Here is a 21,871-nt window from a genome sequence, read left to right as displayed (position 1 = left end):
AGGGCTAGTGACGAGCAGCACAAGCTGATCGATTGTAAGATTAGTATCACATCACGATGGCAATACATAAATTGTTTTTGTCCCCTTGGTGTTAGCTGTGGCAATTATTTCCCAGTAACAGCAGATAGCAAAGGGAGGAAAATAAACAGACAACGGAAATGTAACAGGCTAAAACTGAAAGCGGACCAACGGCCCCTTAAAGAACAACGCGGGCCCATGGACCTAAAACGTGCGCTCCCGCACTCCGCCGCGCGGCGGGAGGCCGACACACCCCGACCGAGCGATTTTTTATTTTTTTATTTTTCGTTTTCGTTTTTTACAAAAATATATTTTTGTTTTCGAAATTAACAGAAATATACCCGCCCCGGACCTAGTCACCCGACTGCGGGGCGGCAGGGGCTTTTCTGCAAAAATTTTCACAAAAAAATTGCGCTAAAGCCCCTGGAAGACCGGTCGCCCGGCAGCGAGGTGGCCGGCCCAGGAGCGGCTGCCCCACCATTATTTAAGGGTTGGCTGCCTCCCACCCCTCATTTGCATCACTAAAATTTCAGAAAAAGAAAAGAGAGGGAGGGAGGGAGAGAGGCGAAGCCCTGCCGGATTTTCAAACCGGCGACTGCAGGTAACCAAAATTCTTCTACGCTTTACAAACAGTTTATGTTGTAATTATTTTTATTGACACAGTAGATTAGCAAGCAGTTTAATACAAGCGTTGATACAGTACATTAGCAATATGATTGCGCACTTGTGATTGCCAGGGCTCAACACCATGGCATCCTCAGTATCCACCTACATTTTATGGAATAAGGTGACGGCAACAGTCCCCCAAGAAGTCCAGGTGCCTATGTGCTTTTGCGGATCCTTGTGCAAGCTAATGAAATCAAGGGTTTTGGAGGACGACTTTGGCATGAGGTTCTTCATGTGCGAGAATTACGAGGACGACCTGCCCAAACATTACGGCAATGATCGAGCAAAGATACTACAAAATACTATCCGAGTTTGCTACTTTCAGATCTGGTAATGACTTCTAACATGATTTGGGGAAAGACTCCGCCGCCTCTATGTGATTTCGTGCAGAGGTTAGACACCGAGCAATCTCAGCAGGATAAAGACCACGTTGAGCGTCAAGCAAGGTGGGCTGCACAAAGGTGGCAACGAATGCTGCATGTAGAACAGATGGAGGAGAAGCGCAAGAAAGACCAGGAAGAGATTCAGAAGAGGATTGTAGAAGTGGAACGTCAGGAGGCAGAGGAACGTGAAGCTGATAGGGAGAGGAACGAATTCTCTGCACAATTGCTGACAGCATGTGAGGCAGGTTATCATATGATGCCTCATATGTGCCGAACCTCATCTCAAATACCTTTTGTTTTGCCCGTCAAATCTTTGCATATCTGATTTTGTATTGAAAACGGTCGTCTATGTCCCTAATTATCAATTTTGGCTCATAATCAATTTTGTCGAGAATCACACCATACATCTTCTTGGCCACGAAAGTGGATGTGATGTTACGGTGATTTTGCGCAACAGCAGTCAATCTGTATGTATGTGGTGTAACAATTGAACACTCCCAGTGTGTCTTGTACTTGCCTTTGTAGGCATGTACTCGCCATGTACAATCGCCATTGACATATTTCACCTCATATTCTTTGCTGCTAGACTTCACAACTCTGAATTTCTTCCTCAACGATATAGCCCAAAGCTTCACAGCATCCTTCACAGCTTCAATGCTAGGATACTTTGCCCCCTGCGCAACCTCATTCTCTCTGTATTCGTATTCATTACCCCTAATATCATGTATCACAGGATTTCCAAAACCCTTGTCTCGCCATTCACTTAGCAACAGGTAGTCCTCATCGTCTGATGAGTCCCCACATTCTTCCATCATTCGAGTCTCCTGGTCTTCATTCTCTACAGCTTCCACTATTCTAGGTATCCGCTCCCCCCTCATCAGCTAAACCTTACGGCTCAGGTTAAATGACATGCACGTTCTGATCTTCTTTTTCTCCTACCTGATCAGCTATACTTTGTGGCTCAGATTCTATGACATGCATGTTCTGATCTTCATTATCTTGTTCCATTGATTGATTCATATGAGATGATGTACTTGTGGACCCTTCACCGAAATTACCTGCCTTCTGGTGAATCTGAATTAGCATTGCAAGAGGACACCCACGGTCAAGAGCTGCTTGCATGTAAATCCGCCATTCTTCGCTGTTTGTTATAAGCATCAACTCCCAGAAATCCCCTTCAGTTGCCCAATTCGTCACAGTCTGAACGGTTTGGAAATAGGTCTTTGGATTCACATTGAATATCTCGCGAAGCCATTTGCGTATGGAACCAAAACTCCTCTCTAAGGGTTTATCTATTCCGCACTCTCTGCGTTCAAAAGCTGATAGATCTACTCCATACGCATCATGAGAAATATAGTAGTCACCATAATGAACTTGAAAACGAAGCTTGCTCGATATATCTGGCCACACAATAATGCTATTCATTAAACTGATTGCTAATCTACTGTGTCAATAAAAATAATTACAACATAAACTGTTTGTAAAGCGTAGAAGAATTTTGATTGCCTGCAGTCGCCGGTTTGAAAATCCGGCAGAGCTTCGCCTCTCTCCCTCCCTTCCTCTCTTTTCTTTTTTCTGGAATTTTGGTGATGCAAATGAGGGGTGGGGGCAGCCAACCCTTAAATAGTGGAGGGGCAGCCGACCGGCCCGCTACCGGGCGGCTTGGGGGGCCGGCCGCCCCGTTGCCGGGCGACCGGTCCTCCAGGAGCCTCAGCGCAAATTCTCCGCGAAAACTTTTGCAGAAAAGCCCCTGCCGCTCCGGGGCGACCAGGTCCTGGCCGCCCGGCAGCGGGGCGGCCGGGGTATATTTCTGTAAATTTCGAAAACAAAAATATATTTTTGTAAAAAACGAAAATAAAAAATAAAAAAATCGCCACCGACCGACATTAGAGGCCCAGCAGCACACGGGTGGGAGCCACGCGGCCCGATGGCCGATCTCCGGGAGCTGTCTTTGCCATGGCTCTGGCGGCTCCACTCTAGGACTCCTTACTTCCTCTACCCATGGTCTCTCTATTCTCCTCTCAAAAAAATAAAAAAAAACTTTCCTGGCGATTACGGTAGTTAAATCTGGGAGCTTAATGTCTGGTCATCAGTTAATCCATGTCACCGCGGCCATGGACGATCGAATCAAGCCTGAGATTGTCATTGCTAGCTTCTCACCCGTTGGGGGGCGATCAGCGCTTGGATTTCCGTTAGCTCTAGCTTTCGCCTGCGGATGAACCATGGCTAGTCCCGCTGCGTGCTCTGCTTGGACTTGACCAGCTTGTGCAGGAACTCCTTCACCTGCGGGGCCACAACAGCATGCGGGATCAGTCCACGTCGGTGGCAGCTCAGTTGCTTGTCACCGAAAAGGACAGGTGCGAAAAGAAAAGAAAAGAGCTCCTCGTCGGGCTAGCTTTCCCGAAAGCAACAGGCAGCAGAGACTCGCCATTTTCAGAGGTCGCAAATGCCTGTGCCTAACTCCCTGCATGCTACAGCAGCAACAGACCAAGAATTCTATGGTGTTTGGATTTCTGCTAAGCTTTTCTTTCACTTTTCAGAGCACGAAAGCACTGATCTCCTGAACCTGAACTACACCGGGTATGTAGCAAGTGCATTGCACTGTAGCTGTGGCAATAGCAATATAATCATAGGCATGTGCGTACCTCGGAAGGTTCGCGCAGGGAGTAGGATGCGCTGGTCTCCTTGGGGATCTTGGACACGAGGATTCCGATCCCTTGTCCCATGTCACGCAGCACCTGTTTAATTTGACGATAAGGGTTAGTCTCGCCATGCGCCTTATGCGCATGCTTTTTTGCCCCTTCCCATTCTCCCAACAGCAGTGCAAAGCTAGCGCAAGCAAATGCTAGCTAGTATTTAGATTGAAAATATCATGCGTGATCCTCTTAGGAACAAAAAAACCAAACATTAATGTTACGATTTTATTATGTTCTGAAAATACTACTCGATAGAGTAGCTGTAAAATAAATTTGTCTTCTTATTTTTTTAAAAAAAAACTCTGTTGATATAAACAAACATAATAGTAATACTTGTTTTGCCACAGGTCTGAGTACCTTGAACGCGTCCTCATCGGTGCGATCGTCTCCAATATAGATCGGGAAAACATTGTTGCTGTCCGCAAAGCCTTCAAGAAACCAAGCAATTCGTTGGATTGAGAGAAAGAGTGGGAAGAAAAAAAGAAGAAGATGAAACAGATGTGGGCGTGTACTTACCGAGAGCCTCCAGCAAGAACTGGAGTGCGTTCCCCTTGTCCCACTTGATGGAGGGGCGGATCTCCAAGACCTTCCTGCCTCTGGTGAGCCGGAGGTCCGGGTACTCCTTGAGCACCGACCGCACTTGCTCCTCCAAAGCACGCCATTTCTGCCAGTTTTTTTTTTCAGGGACAGATCGAACAGCAGCACGTCAGGAAACTGACCCAACACAAGATTGCAAGGCGACTGTCTCTCTCGCGTGCGCGATCGTGATTCGTGACCCTTCTCACCTCCTCCTGGACGCAGCGGAAGTGGACGGAGAGGCAGAACTTGTTGTTCTCCACCGTCGCGCCGGGGATCGCCGCCGTCGTGGCCGTCAGCGCGCGGTACACCTGCAAGAGGGAAACCGCAGCGCACTCGTCACGAAATTCTTGCTGCTCGCGGCGTGCACGCCAACGAAACCGTGTCAGAGACGACCGGCGTCGTGCTGCGAACAGCGTACTCCGATCCACCGGAGTTCCCAAGAAATTGAAGATCGTCAGATCGGCAGTGGAATTACCTCGTCGATGACGGGCAGGAACTCGCTCGCCGGCTGGCACAGAACACCTTCGTCCTGCGTTTGTTTCCAGGTCAACACAGACTATTGAGCTCTAGTAGCAGAACGAGAATTTTTGTTTCTTTTCTCTTTTTGTGCCAAAAGCAGTCGCTTTCGTTTGACACGGCGGTGACTGAGAGCTAGTGCAGTAGTGTGGTTCGCGAACCTTTGCCTTGGCGTGCTTGGACTCCGGCGTGGGCCCCTTGATGTCCATGCCGTGGCTCCCGGCGTAGTACAGCTCCGCCAGCTTCACGAAGTTGAACACCTAATTAAGGCGTCGCGCCGGAACAGACGAGAGGAGCCATGAGCACGAGGTGGAAGTGGAAGTGGAACCCGCCAAAGAACGGGATGGTCGGGATGGGAATGCACCTTGTCTCTGCACCTCCCGCTCACGATCGCCGTCGGGAAGTGCTCGGCCACGCCTCGCACCGCGTCGCGCATCTGCGTGGTTTTTGGCACGGAAGAGAACGTCACGCGGTTAGGCACGGCGGAGACGGCAGGGTCCCCGTGCCGGCGACGGAGCAGAGCATGTCGCTCTGCTTCGCACGAGGGCACGCACGAACGACAGGACTTGTCTCTAGCTAGTAGCCTAGTAGCAACTCACCTCCTCGGTCATGACGGCGGTGTCGGGGTCCTTGACGATGGGCGACAGGGTGCCGTCGTAGTCGAGGAACATCACGACCTGCTTCCCCTTCGCCGCGGCCAGCATCGACTCGAACCCGGCCAATGCCGACGGGTGCTTCTCCTGCGGGCACATCGGCGACAGGCGGTCAGGGCACGAGCGCCGGCACGGCGAGGCGCATGGATGTACAAGGAAGATAAGGGAACGGCATAATGCGCGCGTACCATCCAGTCGTCGTGCTCGGCGCGGCGCGGCACGGCGTTGAGCCAGGACCCCGTGGCCCTGGCGGCCGCGCCCGCAGCGCCGGGGTCCCTGCGACCCTGCGCCGCGGCCGTCCTGCAGCTCGACGGCGGGTACGACGTGAACCGTCGCCCGGGCTGCGCGGGCGCTGGCGCCGCGACGGCCGCGTCCTCGGCGGCGAAGGCGGCGTGCTTCGTCATTGCGGTGGCGAGGGAGGCCTGGGGGCAGAGAAAGAAGGGCAGAAGGCAATTCAAAGCAGCAGTGGCAACCAGGCAAACGCCCAAACCAGCAACGCGACTACGCGAGGCCTGGCGAGAAAGAAGGCTTTGTGTTTGCTTGAGGTTTTGGGCGGTGCCGAGGAGGGGGCCAATATATAGATGTGGCCGGCCGGGTGTTTTGGGGCGCCCCGTCCGGTGGTTGTGTTTGGAAAAAATACGCCGGTTTCGCAACAGTGCCGGGCGGCATACAAGTAGGGGTGTGGCAGGTCGTCGTCGAGCCGAAATCACCGTGCAATTGTCCACGCAGAAAAAAAATGGAACTCACCGTGCAATTGGGTGGCTAGCTAGACGTAACAAAACTTAGTATATTTATTAATAGTGTGAATACAAAAGAAACATTGCTTCCAATGGGAGGTGGTGTGGTACGCGTAATCGTACTGGCTGTATTTGCTATGAAGTTTGTTTTGTTTGCCGTGGGTGTACAAACTAATAGCGAGACTGCGACATTGAAAGCGAAGTACTAGGGCACTGTATAAACGAGAGAGAATTTTCTACTGTGTATGTCTGTATGCTTGCACTACCTGGTTCTGGGCATGTACAATGGAAATGCTTAAACATGTTGCCTTTGCTTATTACATGAGGAAACTGTTGTTTTTTTAAAAAAAATGCATCCACTTCATATGTATGAGGTGCTTATAAGTTCGATAAGATGCTCATCAAAGTCTATATACCAACACTAAAGGTGTGATAGCAATGTGGTTGAGCGTATTTAAACGCCTGATTCGAATAGAAGGGATTAGCTTTCATACAGGTGCTTAATGGTACGACAACATTCCAAAATACGAACTGTTATAAAGCTTGCCAAATAAGGTTGTTGATAATTTGTTTCGCTGGATTAGCCCTCTCTTTTGTTTACATGAAAATGGGATTTTTCTTAGCCTTTTTTTTTTGAGGGGTCAACGGAGGGGGAGAGGATCCCCCACCTGATTTTTCATTTCTCACAGTGGCCCTGAATGACCAGATAGAGTAGAGTTATTACAAATGGATTTTACATTGCCAAAGAAAAGAGGGAACACCAATGATCGCCTAAGCGTCGCTCAGTACATGGCAGGCGGCAGCTCCATGATTTGGCTTCCCGTCTGCACGCGTGCAGGGTCTGATGTAACAACATGGTCTCCTGGCGGAAGACGATTCCATTCCGGCGTTTCCATAATTGCCAGCAACAAAGGAGGATGAAAGTGCCGTAGTGGCCACCTTCCACATGTGAGGGGCGAGGAAGCTGTTGGATGTGTCTGGCTTCAAGGTCAGTAGGAACAGCGAAGCCAAGTGCCCTCTAGAAGCTCGCAGCAAAGTCACAATGGAAGAGCAGGTGCACTGCCGTCTCAGGGCCGTCGCCACATAGCTCACATGTGCTATCTGGCAGAATCATCCGACGAGCCAAAGTTGCCTTGCATTGAATCCGTTCATGAACCAGAAGCCAGGCGAAGAATTGTACCCGGGGTGGTGCGCAGCTGCGCCAGAAAATGCTTGTGGGCGAGCTAGCAGTGGTGCCCATACATTTGAGTAGAGCATATAAGTCCTTCGTGTGCAGTTTTCCTTCATTGTCAGCAAAAGGAGTGTGTCTTTTTTCCCTGTCACCACTGAGTGCCACCTGGGAAATCATGCCTTCCAGCATGGTGAGTTCAGCCGCAGCTTCAGCAGATAGGCGCGGCACAAGGTGGTTGCGGAAGCCGCAATTGAGAATCACTGCCACAAACTGATCGTCTCGCTTGCAATGGCTGTGCAGTACATGAAAGCGTTCAGAGAAACACTCATCTTCAAACCAGATATCATGCCAAAACGAGGTGGACTGGCCATCCCCCACAGTCACGGTTGTAACGGCCTGGTACAGAGGTAAGAGGCTGCGCATGGAATCCTAGTGAGCACCTTGCAGATCACCAGTCAGTGAAGCCAGGCATGTGTGCTGACGGACCCAAGTGGCCCAGGAAGACTGTTGTCCAGCGTGTAGCTTGTGCAAGAGTTTCAGAAGCAAGCAAATGTTTTGGATAGCTAGATCTTTGATTCCGAGCCCCCCTGACCTCGACATTGCCGTACCTGGTCCCAGGCAATCAGGCAGTTTGAGCCATGGGCTTCCCCCTCCCCAGTCCAGAGGAAGCTGCGGCGTCGCTTATCAATCTTGGCAATCACCCCAGGAGGCAAGACACAACCATCATGATGTAGGACAGCTGACCATCGAGAACAGCATTGATCAGTACAGTCCTCCCCATTGGGTTGAGAAAGGAAGCTTGCCAGCCTGCCAGATACCGATCAGTTTTGCATATGTATGGGTCAAAAGCAGATATTTTCAGCTTGTCACACGACAACGGCAAACCGAGATAACTCTGTGGGAAACATTCTTGCCGGCAGCCCAGAACGGCGATACACTGAGGGATAGTTTGTTCCTCCATGTGCAGGGGGACGGCGGTGCTTTTGTAATAGTTGATGAGGAGGCCGGTTGCCGCTGAAAACTGATCAAGTATATGTTTCAGGTGTTGCACATCAGCAAGCTCCCCTCTTAGAAGAATGAGTGTATCATCCGCATACTGCAGTACAGACCATGCCGCCGCATGATCCAGTGGGTTGCGCACGGAGTTTTCATGTTTAATGAGAGCCTGCAGGACATCAGCCACAAGCAGAAACAGGTAGGGAGACATTGGATCTCCTTGGCGCAGACCTCTCTTGCAAGTGAGACATGGCCCAGGACAACCGTTGACCAAAACCGCAGTGTGTGAAGTCTCAAGTAGCATATGGACCCAGGAACACCAAAGAGATGAGAACCCCCTGGCGGCCATAATCTGCAGGAGGCAGTCCCGGTTGACAGTATCAAAGGCCTTGGCGAAATCCAGCTTGAGGACGCGTGTGGGGATTTTCCGTTTGTGGCACAATTGAAGCATTTCAGCAGCATAGACGAAGTTCTCGGCGATTGTCCGGGCTTTCAGAAACCCAGTCTGGTTCAAATCAATCAGCTCAGCAATTTTCCGCTGCAAGCGTGTGGTGAGAAGCTTCGCGGCGGTCTTGACACTGCAATTCTGAAGGCAGATTGGCCAGAAGGCGTCGACCGTGACCTCCCCAGGCTTCTTTGGCAGCAGCACCATATATGACCGGTTAATCCTGGCAAGCTGAACCGACCTATCATGGAAAGCTCGCAGAAATAGCATCACATCGTCCTTGATGGCATCCCATGCGGCAACGTAGAAGCTCGGCCCAAAACCATCCGGGCCCGGAGCGCTGCAGCGGTTCATGGAGCGAACCGCATGCAATGCCTCCGAGACAGTGAACTCCTCAGTCAGGCGCGCGCTGGCATTGCTCCGTCCACGTGCCTCCGAGACAGTGAACTCCTCAGTCAGGCGCGCGCTGGCATTGCTCCGTCCACGTAGAGATCATTGAGGGCAAAGGAGAATGAGCTAACCCCAGGCTCGCCAAGGATCTTCTTGTAGTGCGAAGTGAGCGCAGCCACCTTCCCTTCATGTGACGTGATACGGTGGCCGTCGACCTCCACAACCTTGATCATGTTCCGACGCATGCGCTGAGTCGCATGAGCATGGAAGAATTGGGTGTTGGAGTCGCCTTCTCTGACCGCACGTTGTTTCCTTCTTTGCTTCCAGTACGCCGCGCGCTCGCTGACTGCCTGTGCAAGGCAGTCATGGCAGCGGCTGCGGACATCATGTTCCTGAGGGGACAGATCACGAGACTCTTCCAAGAAATCAAAAAGCATAATCAGGAATTTACAGTTGGGGATGAGTGTGGAGGGCGCCCTTGTACGCCGAGCCCAAACCTTTGCCGCTGCTCGAGTCAACTTGAGACAACCAGCCAGGCGTCCAGCAGCGTCCGCATGGGGAGGAGCGACATGCCAAGCAGGGATCACCGAGGGAAGAAAGGAGGGGTTTCTCAGCCAGGAGTTTTCAAAACGAAAAATGTTTGTTTTTGGGATGTTTGTTGCAATGGTGACGAGCAGTGGGGTGTGGTCAGAGGTGGGACGGGCTAGGGTGGTTAGCGTGGAGTTGGGGAATGAGAGGCATTGCTCAGAGTTGACAAAAACACGGTCCAGGCGCGCTAAGGTGGGGTGTTGGCGTTTATTGCTCCAGGTGAAAAGCCGATCAAGAAGGGGAAGCTCAACAACAGCCAGCTTCTCAAGAGTTTCATTAAAGAGCGAGCAGAGGGTTTGGTTGACGTGGCCGGAATTTTTATCCGAAGCATGTCGGACAAGGTTGAAATTGCCAACAAGTATCCAAGCACCTTTGATGTGGGGCTGTAATTCCAGCAAGTCTTCCAGGAAGGTTTTGGAATCACGATGGTCAGAGGGTGCGTAAACATTGGTGATGGTGAAGAGGTGTTCAGAAACAGTGGAAGAGAGGGTGGTGGTGAGCGTATGTCTCCGGCTAATGAACCCATCGAGCACAAACGAGTTGGAGTTCCAAGCAGTCAGAGTCCCGCCGCGAGTGCCGGCAGCACTAACATATTGTAAAGAGCTAGCGAAATGTGCTGGGAGGAAGCTGCGTGATTGGAACTGGGTGATGTGGTGCAGCTTGGTCTCTTGAAGACAGCTAATAGAGGGGTTAGCCGAAACGAGAGCATCCTTAACGATAGCACACTTTCTCCAGAAAGATCAGAATCTGGCCTTTCTTAGCCTTTTCAAAGTGAAAGACGTGTCTTCAGCACCACTGGCCATTTTTCTGCATTCTGCTCGAGTAGTAAAACCTGCTGTGCTAACTGAGATGGTCGGAGTCTCTGTTTAAGGTCTGCTGAAGTTTGACTTCGACACGAAGAAGCGGTTCTAGACCAACTTCCTGAAAGCAATGTATGGTTACTTGTCCGGATACATGATGAAAGATGCCAGCTTATTCTAATTTTCCTTCTGTTTTCATGTGCCTGATTTCCATGCTTTGGCCTTGAATGAATTTTCCATGCCTGCCTGAAAGCAAGTATGGTCTCTCTCTCTCTCTCTCTCTCTCTCTCTCTCTCTCTCTCTCTCTCTCTCTCTCTCTCTCTCTCTCTCCTACAACCGCCCGCTGGATTATATTGCTGCAAACATATGGATCTATGGGCTTGTGCTGAAGCAAGCATGCTGCTGCTGTTCGTTCAGACAAATTCATCGACGATTAAATATTGATGAAGTGTTTTTTCGTCCGGCAGAAAATGAAAGGTCAGAAGAATGCACTGTCCACTTCAATTCAATCGTATTGGTGTTTAAATCTCCAATAAACAACATTAAATTAGAATAATAATAATGCATCAATGTGGCTAATAGTGTCAAACGTGTTTATTATAGTGTTTGCACAATGTTTCATATAACACATCCATCCGTTTCCTTTCAGAGCAAGTCTACGGCCTCTAATGCTACCTGTAGACATCATGTAGATATATCGAAGCTTCACAAGCATCGATGACGTACGACTGCTACTGCAATTGCAAAGAATCTTTGTCAAAAAATTCAGTTCCTTTATTTGGGTCCATATGCTCCACATGTACTAGTTTATGCCTGGGCAAATGCACGCATGCCCCAAGATTGCGCCAAAACTTTTTACTTCGGAGATCAAGAGGGCGTTTGCTCTAGGCGCTCTAGCTATAAAATTAAATAAAATCCATGTGAGTTGAGCTAGTGTATTGGTATTGTGTATTGCTTGTTACATTACATGTAGTAGTATTATATACTGGAGACGGGAGGCCGCCCCATCACACTAGTATTTTTTTTTCAGCTTCACACAGCCTGTTCGGCTTGCTGTTTTGCCTTGGCTGAAAACTGTAGCAGCTGTTTTTTGAGAGGGTATATACTGTAGCTAAAACAGCGCAAAACAGCTCAAAAGTCCAAGTCTGCAGACTCGACGACTCCGACCAAGCTAATTTCTTACCTCGATGGGTCACCACGCGCTCGCCAGAACTGCCGCAGTTGTGCAGAAACTTACCTCGATGTGCCCTCGTGTTCCTTTCTTTGAAAGGCACACTAGCCAGGCAATTTTTGTCTCGCCAGCAACAGCAAGAATGCGTATGCGTGTTGTCTGAAATGACTAAAACAAAATTCGTCATCAACGTACCTGCTGCTTAGGGCGGGCTTGCATATTATAGAGTAATTTTATGCACCTCCTGAGTCACCCAAGTGCATACTTTTTTTGAGACGTGGTGCATGGGACATTATTTTCTGAAGGGAAAAAATATAAAGCTTGATCACTCGAGATACAATACCTTTTATTTAAGGGAAAAGTCCGCTTTACACTCTTTGACTATCACAAAAGTACGATTTCCAACCTTTAACTACAAAACCGCATAACAAAGACCATCCAACAGTTGAAACCGGACAAATTTGACCCTTTAGGTGGTTTTCTATTTTGTGAGAATTAAAAATATTCCAATTTAAACTAAAAAAATCATAAGTAACTCATTTTAAATAAAAAAGTACAAAATGGTTATAAAAAATTGTCTAAAAATATAACATATCTATTGGTACGATACTTTTCAGTTATTCAGATTCAATTTTTTTATTTTCATAATTTTTAGTTGCTTTTAATTATGTCTATTATTTTTAAATAACTAATATTCAAATAGAGCAATAATAAATATGTTACATTTTTAGAAAAAAATTGGTACAAGTTTCATATTTTTCTAATTCAAAATAAATTAGTTTTGATTTTTTAAAACTAATTAAAATATTTATTTTCTTAAAAAGATACAAAACCACCTTGGAAACCATCCCAATGGCTAAATTTGCATGGTTTCAACAGTTGGATAGCCTATGTTATCCGGTTTTATAGTTGAAAGTTGAAAATCGGACTTATGCGATAGTTTGAGGGTGTAATTAGGACTTCTCCCTTTATTGAATAATCAGCCATATATTTCCGTATCATCTTAGACTTTGGGATTGAACACGTCCTTGGTACAATAATAACCTTGCGTTTACTGCACCCACTAACTCACCCAAAAAATGCTAATAAAGACGTCTAAGGGGGTGAGATGGGCAATTCACTGCCATGTTCGCTGTGCTGGTGCTGGAGACTGCTACTAGAGTGGTGTGAGAGGAAAACACTGGTGGCTGGCTGGTGGCTGGAGGCTGCTGCTGGAGTGGTGTGAGAGGAAAACACTGCTGGCTGGCTGGAGGTTGCTAGAGCATAACAGAGTCGAAACAAGTGGCTCCTCTCGGTGATCGATCGACTTGGACTGCACGCGCCGCTGGTGACTTGCAAGTTCAAGGGTGGCTTTGTTGGATATCGAGCAGCACTCTAGCTTTTGTCTCTGACGATCCTCTAGAAAACTATGGGCATCGTCTCTCAAAGATAGGCTGCACACCAGCACATACATCTGCGATGGACAACACAGCTGTCGAGCATAGATACATACACTGCCTTTTCTTGCATAGCAAGAAGTAGTAGCATCTCGTGGCGGTTGTGCGTGCAGTGCATGTAGACGCTTTTGCCGCCGCATTCGGACCGGAGACCAGAGTGCTGGACAGCGCATGCTTCGTACAAGGCCATGGAGCTTGCAGTCCAGGGCTAGGCCCTGTGCTGCATCCTGCAAAGGAGCGTCCATGATATGGAAAGGGAAGAGGAACAGTGGCCGTTTCGGAAACTACAACGCCATGGAGCTAGGTAGCTACGGTCGCAAACGTCGCTGCAAGTTGCTGATGAACGAAAGTAACATGCATATGCATGATGACTCGTCGAACTCATGCACTGACAAGCTCGAACAAAGGACAACGCCATGGAGCTAGGTAGCTTGGCGATCACCGGCCAGTACGGCAAATACCTATATATCATGCATTAGCGTGATGACTCATCGCAGGAATATTCAGTGACAGCAGTTTGCTGCATGTGCGCTGATGAATGATCTCTTATTGTTTCCTGCTAGTGTAAATTTGCACATTCGTATCTGTTGGCAGACAGCATGATCTTGCGGCTGCTTTGTATATATACTCGTACGGCTGTGTTTGCCGATCTGGAACTACATGATGATCGATGTACTGTACTGCCGACCGACAGTTAGGGATGAAAATGGTCGGAAACGATCGGCGAAAGGCTCCACCATTTTCACTTTCATATTTTTTCATCGGAAATGAAAGTGGTACGGTATTTTCGAAAACGAAAACAACGCCGGTATTTCAGTAATTTCGAAAACGGAAATATACGGTCGAGAACACATCGATAACGGTCGAAACTCATCAAAATGATATTTAAAAAACGATAAACATATCAAACAATAGAGCATAACATTAACTATATGACTTGAAACATCTCATATGCAAGTAGTGAAGATTCGATTAAGATATTAATCCAAATATCGAACCAATCCGTGATAACTGACACATAGTAGCATGCACGATAGTATGGCACAAAATTGCACAGAGCATAAGTGACATAGTCATACAAAATCATTAACCAAATTCAAATAGAGACTTAAACATAACTAGCATACCATTGAGAATATATAGTGCTAGTGCAGGGCCGCAGGCTGCCTATGCCTGCAGCTGAACCTCCGCGAGCTATTGGGCCGGGAAAAGCATGTGTTAGACTAGGCTTCAAATACGGTAATACCGGCGGTAAATTACCTGATAAATACGGTAATTTTCGAAAACTGTCGGTAGAGCTGAAATTGTTTTCGCTTTCAGTTTTGGATAAAAATACCGTTTTCGTTTCCGTATTTTCGGTAGCCGTTTTCATTTTCGTTTATACCAGAATTTCGGTAAAATCTCAAAAACGGTTCCCGGTAATCGAAATTTTTTGTTTTCGTTTTCAACCCTACCGATAGTTTCACTTTCACACGATGAAAGACACGTACGATGACAAAGAGAGAAGGTTTCTTTGAGATAAACTATAGCCTATAGGGATGGTTCCTTGAGGGGCGGCGCGGCCAGCAGCCCGGTACACCAGGTGTTCATCAGGTGCCATGGATCGGCAGCCAGCATGGCGCGCGTGCATCTGTTATTACCACCGTCCAATACAAACAAGCAGGCACAGGCACAGGACAAGGGAGACAGATACGCGATCCCTGGCCGGCCCCCTGGGACGAGAAAATCATTAAAGATACGGCGCAAGTACGCTTACTGCTCCTACTCTACATGCTAACCCTTTTGGCAGCATGCCGATCTAGCTTCTGTAACCTGGGATCCAACCCAAAAAAACCACTCATTGCCTGCCCATGAGCTTGACTGGTTGTGATTGAGGCCGTGACTCGTGTCAGCGGCGCACATGCGCGTACGCCGACCCCCGGCGGCTGATCGGCCGGGCAGACGCCGAACCCGCCGTCGGACGACGACGCGCGCAGCGGGCGCCGGACGGGCTCGCGCGGACGGATGACCGAGGCGCGGGACGGGCGTTGGGCCAAGACCCAAGAGAGGAAGGCGCGCGCGTGCGGGGAACCGTCGTCTCGCCGACCGGTGGGTGCGCGCGCGGGGTCGGCGCGCCGACGAAGGGAAAGGTGCGGCGCGCAGCGGGGGGTAGACGGGTAGCAGTGGCTGCAGCCGTCTCTGCCCGTCCCCATCGCCGATCTGGTGTGTCGCCGTCAGGTCAGGTGCATGCGCCTTATTATTATTTTTTTTTTTTGCTGTGGCGCGGCGAGTGCCAGCACCTGTCACGCATGATCGTCCGGTCTGGGTGGAGGGATCGATCCGAGCAAAAACGGCCGGCCGGCCGTCGATGATGGATGGAAAGGGGACGACGTTCGGTTGGAAAAACCACCGGCCCACAGCCCACAGACTTGTGGGGGCCCGGACCTCTCAACAGACCTTTGCAACCGTCACTTTCTTTGTTTACAGATGTTAACCGTCAGCTAATTGATGGATATATGCAGCGCAATGACTGGACCGGACCCTACTAGGCTACTTCCCTAGTCTGCTGAGAAAATTTTATTCATTTTTGTCTTTTGTTTCTTGCATGCAGGTTCTCTGCCTCTTTCTTTGGCACCCCTGCAAAATTCCTTCAAGCATCCAGAAGAAATGCTTCAACAAACTAACGCTCTCCGTTCATGTCCCACACGATGCCTGCAAAAAACAAAAGTATGCAAAGCGTGTAAGTAGTAAACTCCACTCCAAACCATATACAATACAAGAAGCTCTCTCTATGTTCAAGCAAATATATATTTATATTCGGAAGAAAAGGCTACTAATAAGTTCAGTTCAGAGCTCCAGAATCGCCTTGTACATTCCGGTCAATTTCGCAGCGGCTCAGTGATGAGTGCCCCCACCAAATGACCCCGTTTCCACCGGCCGGAGGCGACAACGACGACAAAGACCAGACGGCCGGAGAAAGTCGCCGATATCCAGGTCAATCATACGTGTTAGCCATAAGCATCCATGCCACTTGTTGCCTCGAGCTCGCTCGCTCTCCAGAGTCGTGACACCCATCGACGGTCTCAGCTGCTTAGCAATTGCTGCTGCTTTGCTGAGTACGTGGTGACACTGCTACCATGTCACTAAAATATAAACTCTGCGGCGAATGAAGCTTCCTCTCTTCCCTCCTCGAACAGACCAAAAGCCGGCCAGCAGTCCACTGGCTACGCGCCAAAACGAAGGCAGGTTAGGCCTGACTGATCGATCGATCTGCATTTGTTTATCTGCACCATCGTCGTCGGTGTCTTGGCAACGATTTGCCACGTCGGCGCCGTACCTCTCAGAATTAAGGTCCCTTTCGAACTTGTTTCTTCTTTAATTTGCATTGGAGAAGAGGCTGTCAGCAGGCTGATCTAGCTTTATTTGCAACTCGTGGTTGTTACACTCGCACAATCACATTATATTAATTACAAGCTTGATCATCGGTCGCCTTTTCACATATATCTTGCTTGTGCAACTATAGTAGCAGAGTGTCTTCAGAACTACAGTAGTGTTGTTTAGTTTGGACTTCGGAGAGTGGCAGAAAGCTAGTAGCAAGCAGGAATAAAGAGGCAGCTGCACTGCGTGCGTGCCCAATGCAAGTACACAAAGAAAGCTAGCTAGCTAGCGTGTAAGAGCAACTCCAACAGAATGTCTAAAACGTACTCCATCGTTAAAAAAAATGAAAAAGCACTCCAAAACCCGTTCCAACAGAGTCATCATCCTCCTCGTCTCGGTATCCCGGTCTCCATTCCTTCCGCCCCGCTCGGCAACTTTGCAGATGGATTTTGCCTCGCCAACTCCCTCCCGCGCGCGCGGTGGGTTTGTTGACACTTTGGTTGGCATGGGCTCCTCTCGCCTTTGCTTTTCATGCCTTGTCTCTTGCAGTGCCAAAGTTCTCTCTTAGCTTCTTCTTTAATCAAAGGCATTCAGGGGCACCCATTGCTCGATTAATAAGGTCTTTGGAACCTAGCTTGCATTGTGTAAACAAGCTAAACAAAATCAGGATTTTTGGGATGGAAAAAAGGTCAAGATCGATCGCATATTGTGGGATAGATTATATATACTTATATAGTTCATATGCAAGCTCTTCCGAGTTGCTGTTTTATTATGTACTACAGTAATTATATTGATATCTTTTGGATCGTCTTAATCTACATGCATGCATGGTGCATGGAACATGACAATGCTCATCAGTAGCATCATCACAAGGAAGTTTTTCTCGCTTGCAAGCTAAGCAAAAAGCTAGGTTAGATTTGTAATATGTGTGTATCCTTCGAACTCCTTGTTTATAGGTAGCCTAAAATATATCGATTGATTTAATTGGTAGATCCAGCACACACATTTTGATATCTATTTCTAGCTAGCTGCATCTTCTGACTGGATACGCGCCTGCATGAACAGGACAAGACTTTGGGCAGTTTCAAAGCATATAAATTCCTCTCAAGCTAGTAAGGACGCTACTAAGTGATGTGTCAAAACTCACGAGCGTATTTGTTGCTTCATTGATCTCTACCTGCCCATATATATGCTAGATTGCAAGGACAGTAGGACACGTTGTATATATATATGCATCTCTTTGATACGGTTGGCCGAAGAAATATAAACTATATGTGAGATAGATTTGGTTCCACGACATCAATACGTGTGCGGCACTTTGGCCCCTTTATGAGGACTGATTCATTCACTACGCACAGTTAAATGGCCTGTCACTATTGTGGCACACAACATTGCATTATTACTGTAATTAGGTTCAGATTCATCTCATGTATTTGCTTGTCTCTTCCTACCTTGATCGACCATGGAATGCGATTGGGCACTAACTCATCACCGACCCAATAATAACTGTCTAAAGAAATTTGCATGCTTTTGCCCTGATCTAGACACGAATTAATAAATTGCCCACTAATGGCGCACAAAAATTCTCTCTTAAACTCAAAAGTGCAGCCCACTTTTTAAATTCCATGTTCCTATTATATTATTGCCCCCAAAAGATTTCTTTTTTGAGGACGACATACGCCGATAACCAGTTGATACCATATATTACCACGGATTGGGGTACATTTCTACAAGCCTGCAAAATGAATATACATTTGGAAACAAAGATGCATTATTAGTTGCCATCACTGCATACATATAGGAGTATATATCTAACAGGTATCCGAGTCTATAACAGCTGGCGCACTCGATTCAGTGGCCTTTTTTATTTTAATTCTTTCTACCAACCTCGTTACATGACTTATGCGGTTATGCCCTCATGTATATACACGAAATAATAATTATCTTATTTATTTAGTCTAGCTAGGCTACTTTATTTACGACGAGCTGCATGAAATGCACGTAACTTTTCTTAAGAACTGAACAATAAAAGGTAAATGGTTCAAATTAAGTTCAATTGCACGTTCTTGAAAAAAGAGTTCAATTTCACAAAGGTGCCAGCTCATTAGCCATTCTTGTTGACCACCAAGCTAAGCTCCGTGCTTAACAATTTTAGTTCATCGCCAAACTAGTAACCTTTGATTCATCTTTCTCATGATTACGATAAAATCTGATGAAAGAGGCCGGTGTTCTTTGGACACTCTGTGTAGTGCCAAACCGTACCGGTCGATTCCAATTCTCAGGAAATGGACAGGCAATTTCCAGTGGGGACGAACTTAAAACACACAAATAAAAAGGAGCGTGCGGGTGCAAAGCCAAAGTGGAGTAATTCGTACGTACATCCCTAGAAATTTGTGAGATCAAGCCTACGTACGCATCAGCCAGTGGTTTTCAGGCTTTCAGCAAAGTAGTGGTATACCTAAAGTTGCATGCGTTTTATTTCGTTGTTTGGAACCATATATATGCATATCACAATCAAACTGCATAAAGTTAATTAAGCTAGTAGCTAGTGGTATATATAATATATATGCTCATATGGAACAGTACCCCTTTTTTTCAAGGGCCCGGCCCAAAGGTCAAGAACAAAATGGATCGAATTGCATGCATGCCAACTTTATTTGCTTGTTTGCTCTTTCGATTTCTAGCCACACAATGTGATCTAGAATTTTGCTCCTGATCACACACGCAGATCATCATAGTTAATCAAAATACTAAGAAATAATTTGATTCTATTTAGATCATTGGGAATTAATTTATTTTTGGCATGCGATTGCAGGGATATCACAGGTACGGTGAAAGAAAAAAGGTTGAAATAACACCTCACTTACATATTCCCATTCTTGATAAGTAAAAGTCTATTTTCAACCCTGAATTATCACGATTGTCTGATTTTGATCCTTGAACTACGAAAACAGATATCCTACACCTCCAACTACCAAAACCGTTCGAAAAACAACCCTGACCTCAACCTAAGGCGGTTTGCTACAGTATAATTTCCAAATTTCTAGGATTTTACACTTCTCTCAATTAAATAATAGAGAAATCATAGTTAATATTTTCTAATAATCATGGTATTTTTCTAGAAGGTAGCACAAGAGATAAGGAATCTATTTTGATTATATGCGCTACATTAGAAATAAAGGAATTCGACTTATAAATTTTAAAAATAGATAGAATTCAAAATTCCTTGAATTTTTAGGATTGCTAATCCTTTGCTAAAAATGCATTAAAATCATGATAATTTGCACTTTTTTATTTGGTTTAATAAAGCCTTTTTATTGACCCAAGTTCCATGGAAAATTCTCAAATTAGAATTTTGAGTAAATAATCAAATTTGATTCAAATTTGAGCATTGTGAAGGAATTCAAAAAATTTCAACAAAACTTGGTCCAATAAAAAAATACCTTATTAAACTAAATAAAAAAATATGAATTACCATGTTTTTAATGCATTTTTAGCAAATGTTTAGCTGGTCTAAAAATTAAAGAAATTTTGGATTCTACCAATTATTAAAATTTTGTAATTCAAATTTCTTTATTTCTAATGTAACACACCTAGCCAAAATAGATTTCTTGTCTCTTGTGCTACCTCACAGCAAAATATCATGATTTTTAGGCAATAGTAACCATGCTTTCTCCATTGTTTAATTGAGAGAGGTGTAAAATCCTAGAAATTCCAAAATTATATTGTAGCAAAACCACCTTAGGTTGAGGCCAGGGTCGTTTTTCGAACAGTTTTAGTAGTTGGAGGTGTAGGATGTCCGGTTCCGTAGCTTAAGGACCAAATCGGACAATCGTGATAGTTCAAAGTTGAAAAATTGACTCTTTCCTTCTTTATATTAGATTAAAAAGGCAGTTAGCACTCATCGAAATATAAAAGCTCAGTCTGACTAACAACTAACATCCGTGTGCATCTTAATGAAAAGCACGGTCACGATCAAGGTCACCATGCAGCCTAACCAAGAAATAATGACTACTGAGCGCTATCAAGAATAATCAAGGTCTCTCTTAACTAGTTTGTTTTCTATAGCATACATAGACACCCTATATTTGACTACCAAACAGGCATCTACTCACTCCGTTCCAAATTATTAGTTATTTTAATTTTTCTAGACACATTAATTTACTATGCATCTATACATAATATATATCTAGTTGCAAAGCAAAATTATACATCTAGAAAAGCCAAAACGACTAATAATTTGAGATAGAGGGAGTGAGTATCCATGAACCCAAACACCTCGAGTTAGCATATCTAGACTGAAGAAAATTAAATCATAGTTAGGGTTTGATTTTTGTGCATGCTTGCTGATTTAATTTCAACGGCTTGAGGAACTACAATTTAATTTGTGCATTCTCGTTTGGAATCGGGTCAAAAGTTCAAAATTGTACTTGAAAATATTCTCCCCGCTACAAATATATCATCCATTGCTACAAATTCAATGTCATATTGGAACATCTTTGAAACACGAATCTATCATCGAACTTACACTAAGCATGCATATAATAATTTGCTACTAATTTCTAGCGGAGGGCGTACCAGTAGCACTTGAGGTCAGATAAACGCAATTGCCTAGGCATAACCCCTTTTTTTTTTGAAAGGAACTGCCTAGGCATAACTAGACTTGGGAGTATCTGAAGAACACCGGCACGCAGAGACGCGAGCGCCTTGCTGAAAAGTTTTTTTTAAAAAAAAATTAAGGGCAGGAGCACTGCCATGTCATATAAGAAGAGGAAGCAATCATACATAACACGCCGAAGCATACACACCACATAAACAAACGCACACAACACAACACAACGCTACACTACCACCACCTGGGAGAGGAGCTGAAAGCAAGTCATCGAGCTGCGCCGTCGTCACCAACGTTGTGCCACACCATGGCCCGCTGCAAGCCAAAGCAACTACCTGAACTCCTCCACCACGAGACTATCTTCCTCAAGCCGCACACGCACGGTCGTCGATCTCCCTGCTCCAGCGATGCATTAGCGAAGAAATCTCTATCACGGCACCACTGAAAACTCACTGATCCCGACCACTCTGCGTGGGGGCCTCGTCTCTCCCACCGCCTCACACTCCTCCGCCAAAGACTCAGATATCTGAAACCGCTTAGAGAGAAACACTTCCGCCCAGCCGTCACCGAGATCACCACAGCACCATGCATGCCATCTCAAGACCTCCAACACCCATGAGCCCTCCGCACCTTGCCGCCAACACAAAGACCTTGCAC

The 21,871-nt window shown here is 46.5% G+C and overlaps 1 protein-coding gene across 1 annotated transcript; it reads right to left on the bottom strand.

Moving 5' to 3' along the window:
• Window positions 1–2,745: 2,745 nt before the first annotated feature.
• On the bottom strand, window positions 2,746–6,044 carry LOC120661893 (trehalose 6-phosphate phosphatase RA3-like). Its single transcript, XM_039940893.1, has 10 exons — window positions 5,700–6,044; window positions 5,458–5,598; window positions 5,223–5,294; window positions 5,020–5,118; window positions 4,818–4,871; window positions 4,549–4,650; window positions 4,280–4,427; window positions 4,121–4,191; window positions 3,713–3,805; window positions 2,746–3,350 (listed from the first exon to the last, which is right to left on the bottom strand). Exons 1-10 carry the CDS (start codon window positions 5,913–5,915, stop codon window positions 3,294–3,296), a joined length of 1,053 nt encoding a protein of 350 aa, XP_039796827.1. The 5' UTR covers window positions 5,916–6,044; the 3' UTR covers window positions 2,746–3,293.
• Between the last annotated feature and the right edge of the window lie 15,827 nt (window positions 6,045–21,871).

This window comes from Panicum virgatum, chromosome 2N (genome assembly GCF_016808335.1).
Source record: "Panicum virgatum strain AP13 chromosome 2N, P.virgatum_v5, whole genome shotgun sequence".
Taxonomy (NCBI): domain Eukaryota; kingdom Viridiplantae; phylum Streptophyta; class Magnoliopsida; order Poales; family Poaceae; genus Panicum; species Panicum virgatum.
The sequence above is the reverse complement of the archived record's forward strand: the minus strand, read 5'-3'. Positions and strand labels throughout refer to the sequence as shown.

Bases quoted from the DNA above. Each gene is read 5' to 3' on its own strand.
- LOC120661893 (XM_039940893.1), bottom strand. From the start codon at position 5,915: ATGACGAAGCACGCCGCCTTCGCCGCCGAGGACGCGGCCGTCGCGGCG. The intron at 5,295-5,457 runs GTGAGTTGCTAC...AAAACCACGCAG, and splicing joins CCGCCGTCATGACCGAGGAG to ATGCGCGACGCGGTGCGAGG. The intron at 4,428-4,548 runs GTGAGAAGGGTC...AAAAACTGGCAG, and splicing joins TCCGCTGCGTCCAGGAGGAG to AAATGGCGTGCTTTGGAGGA.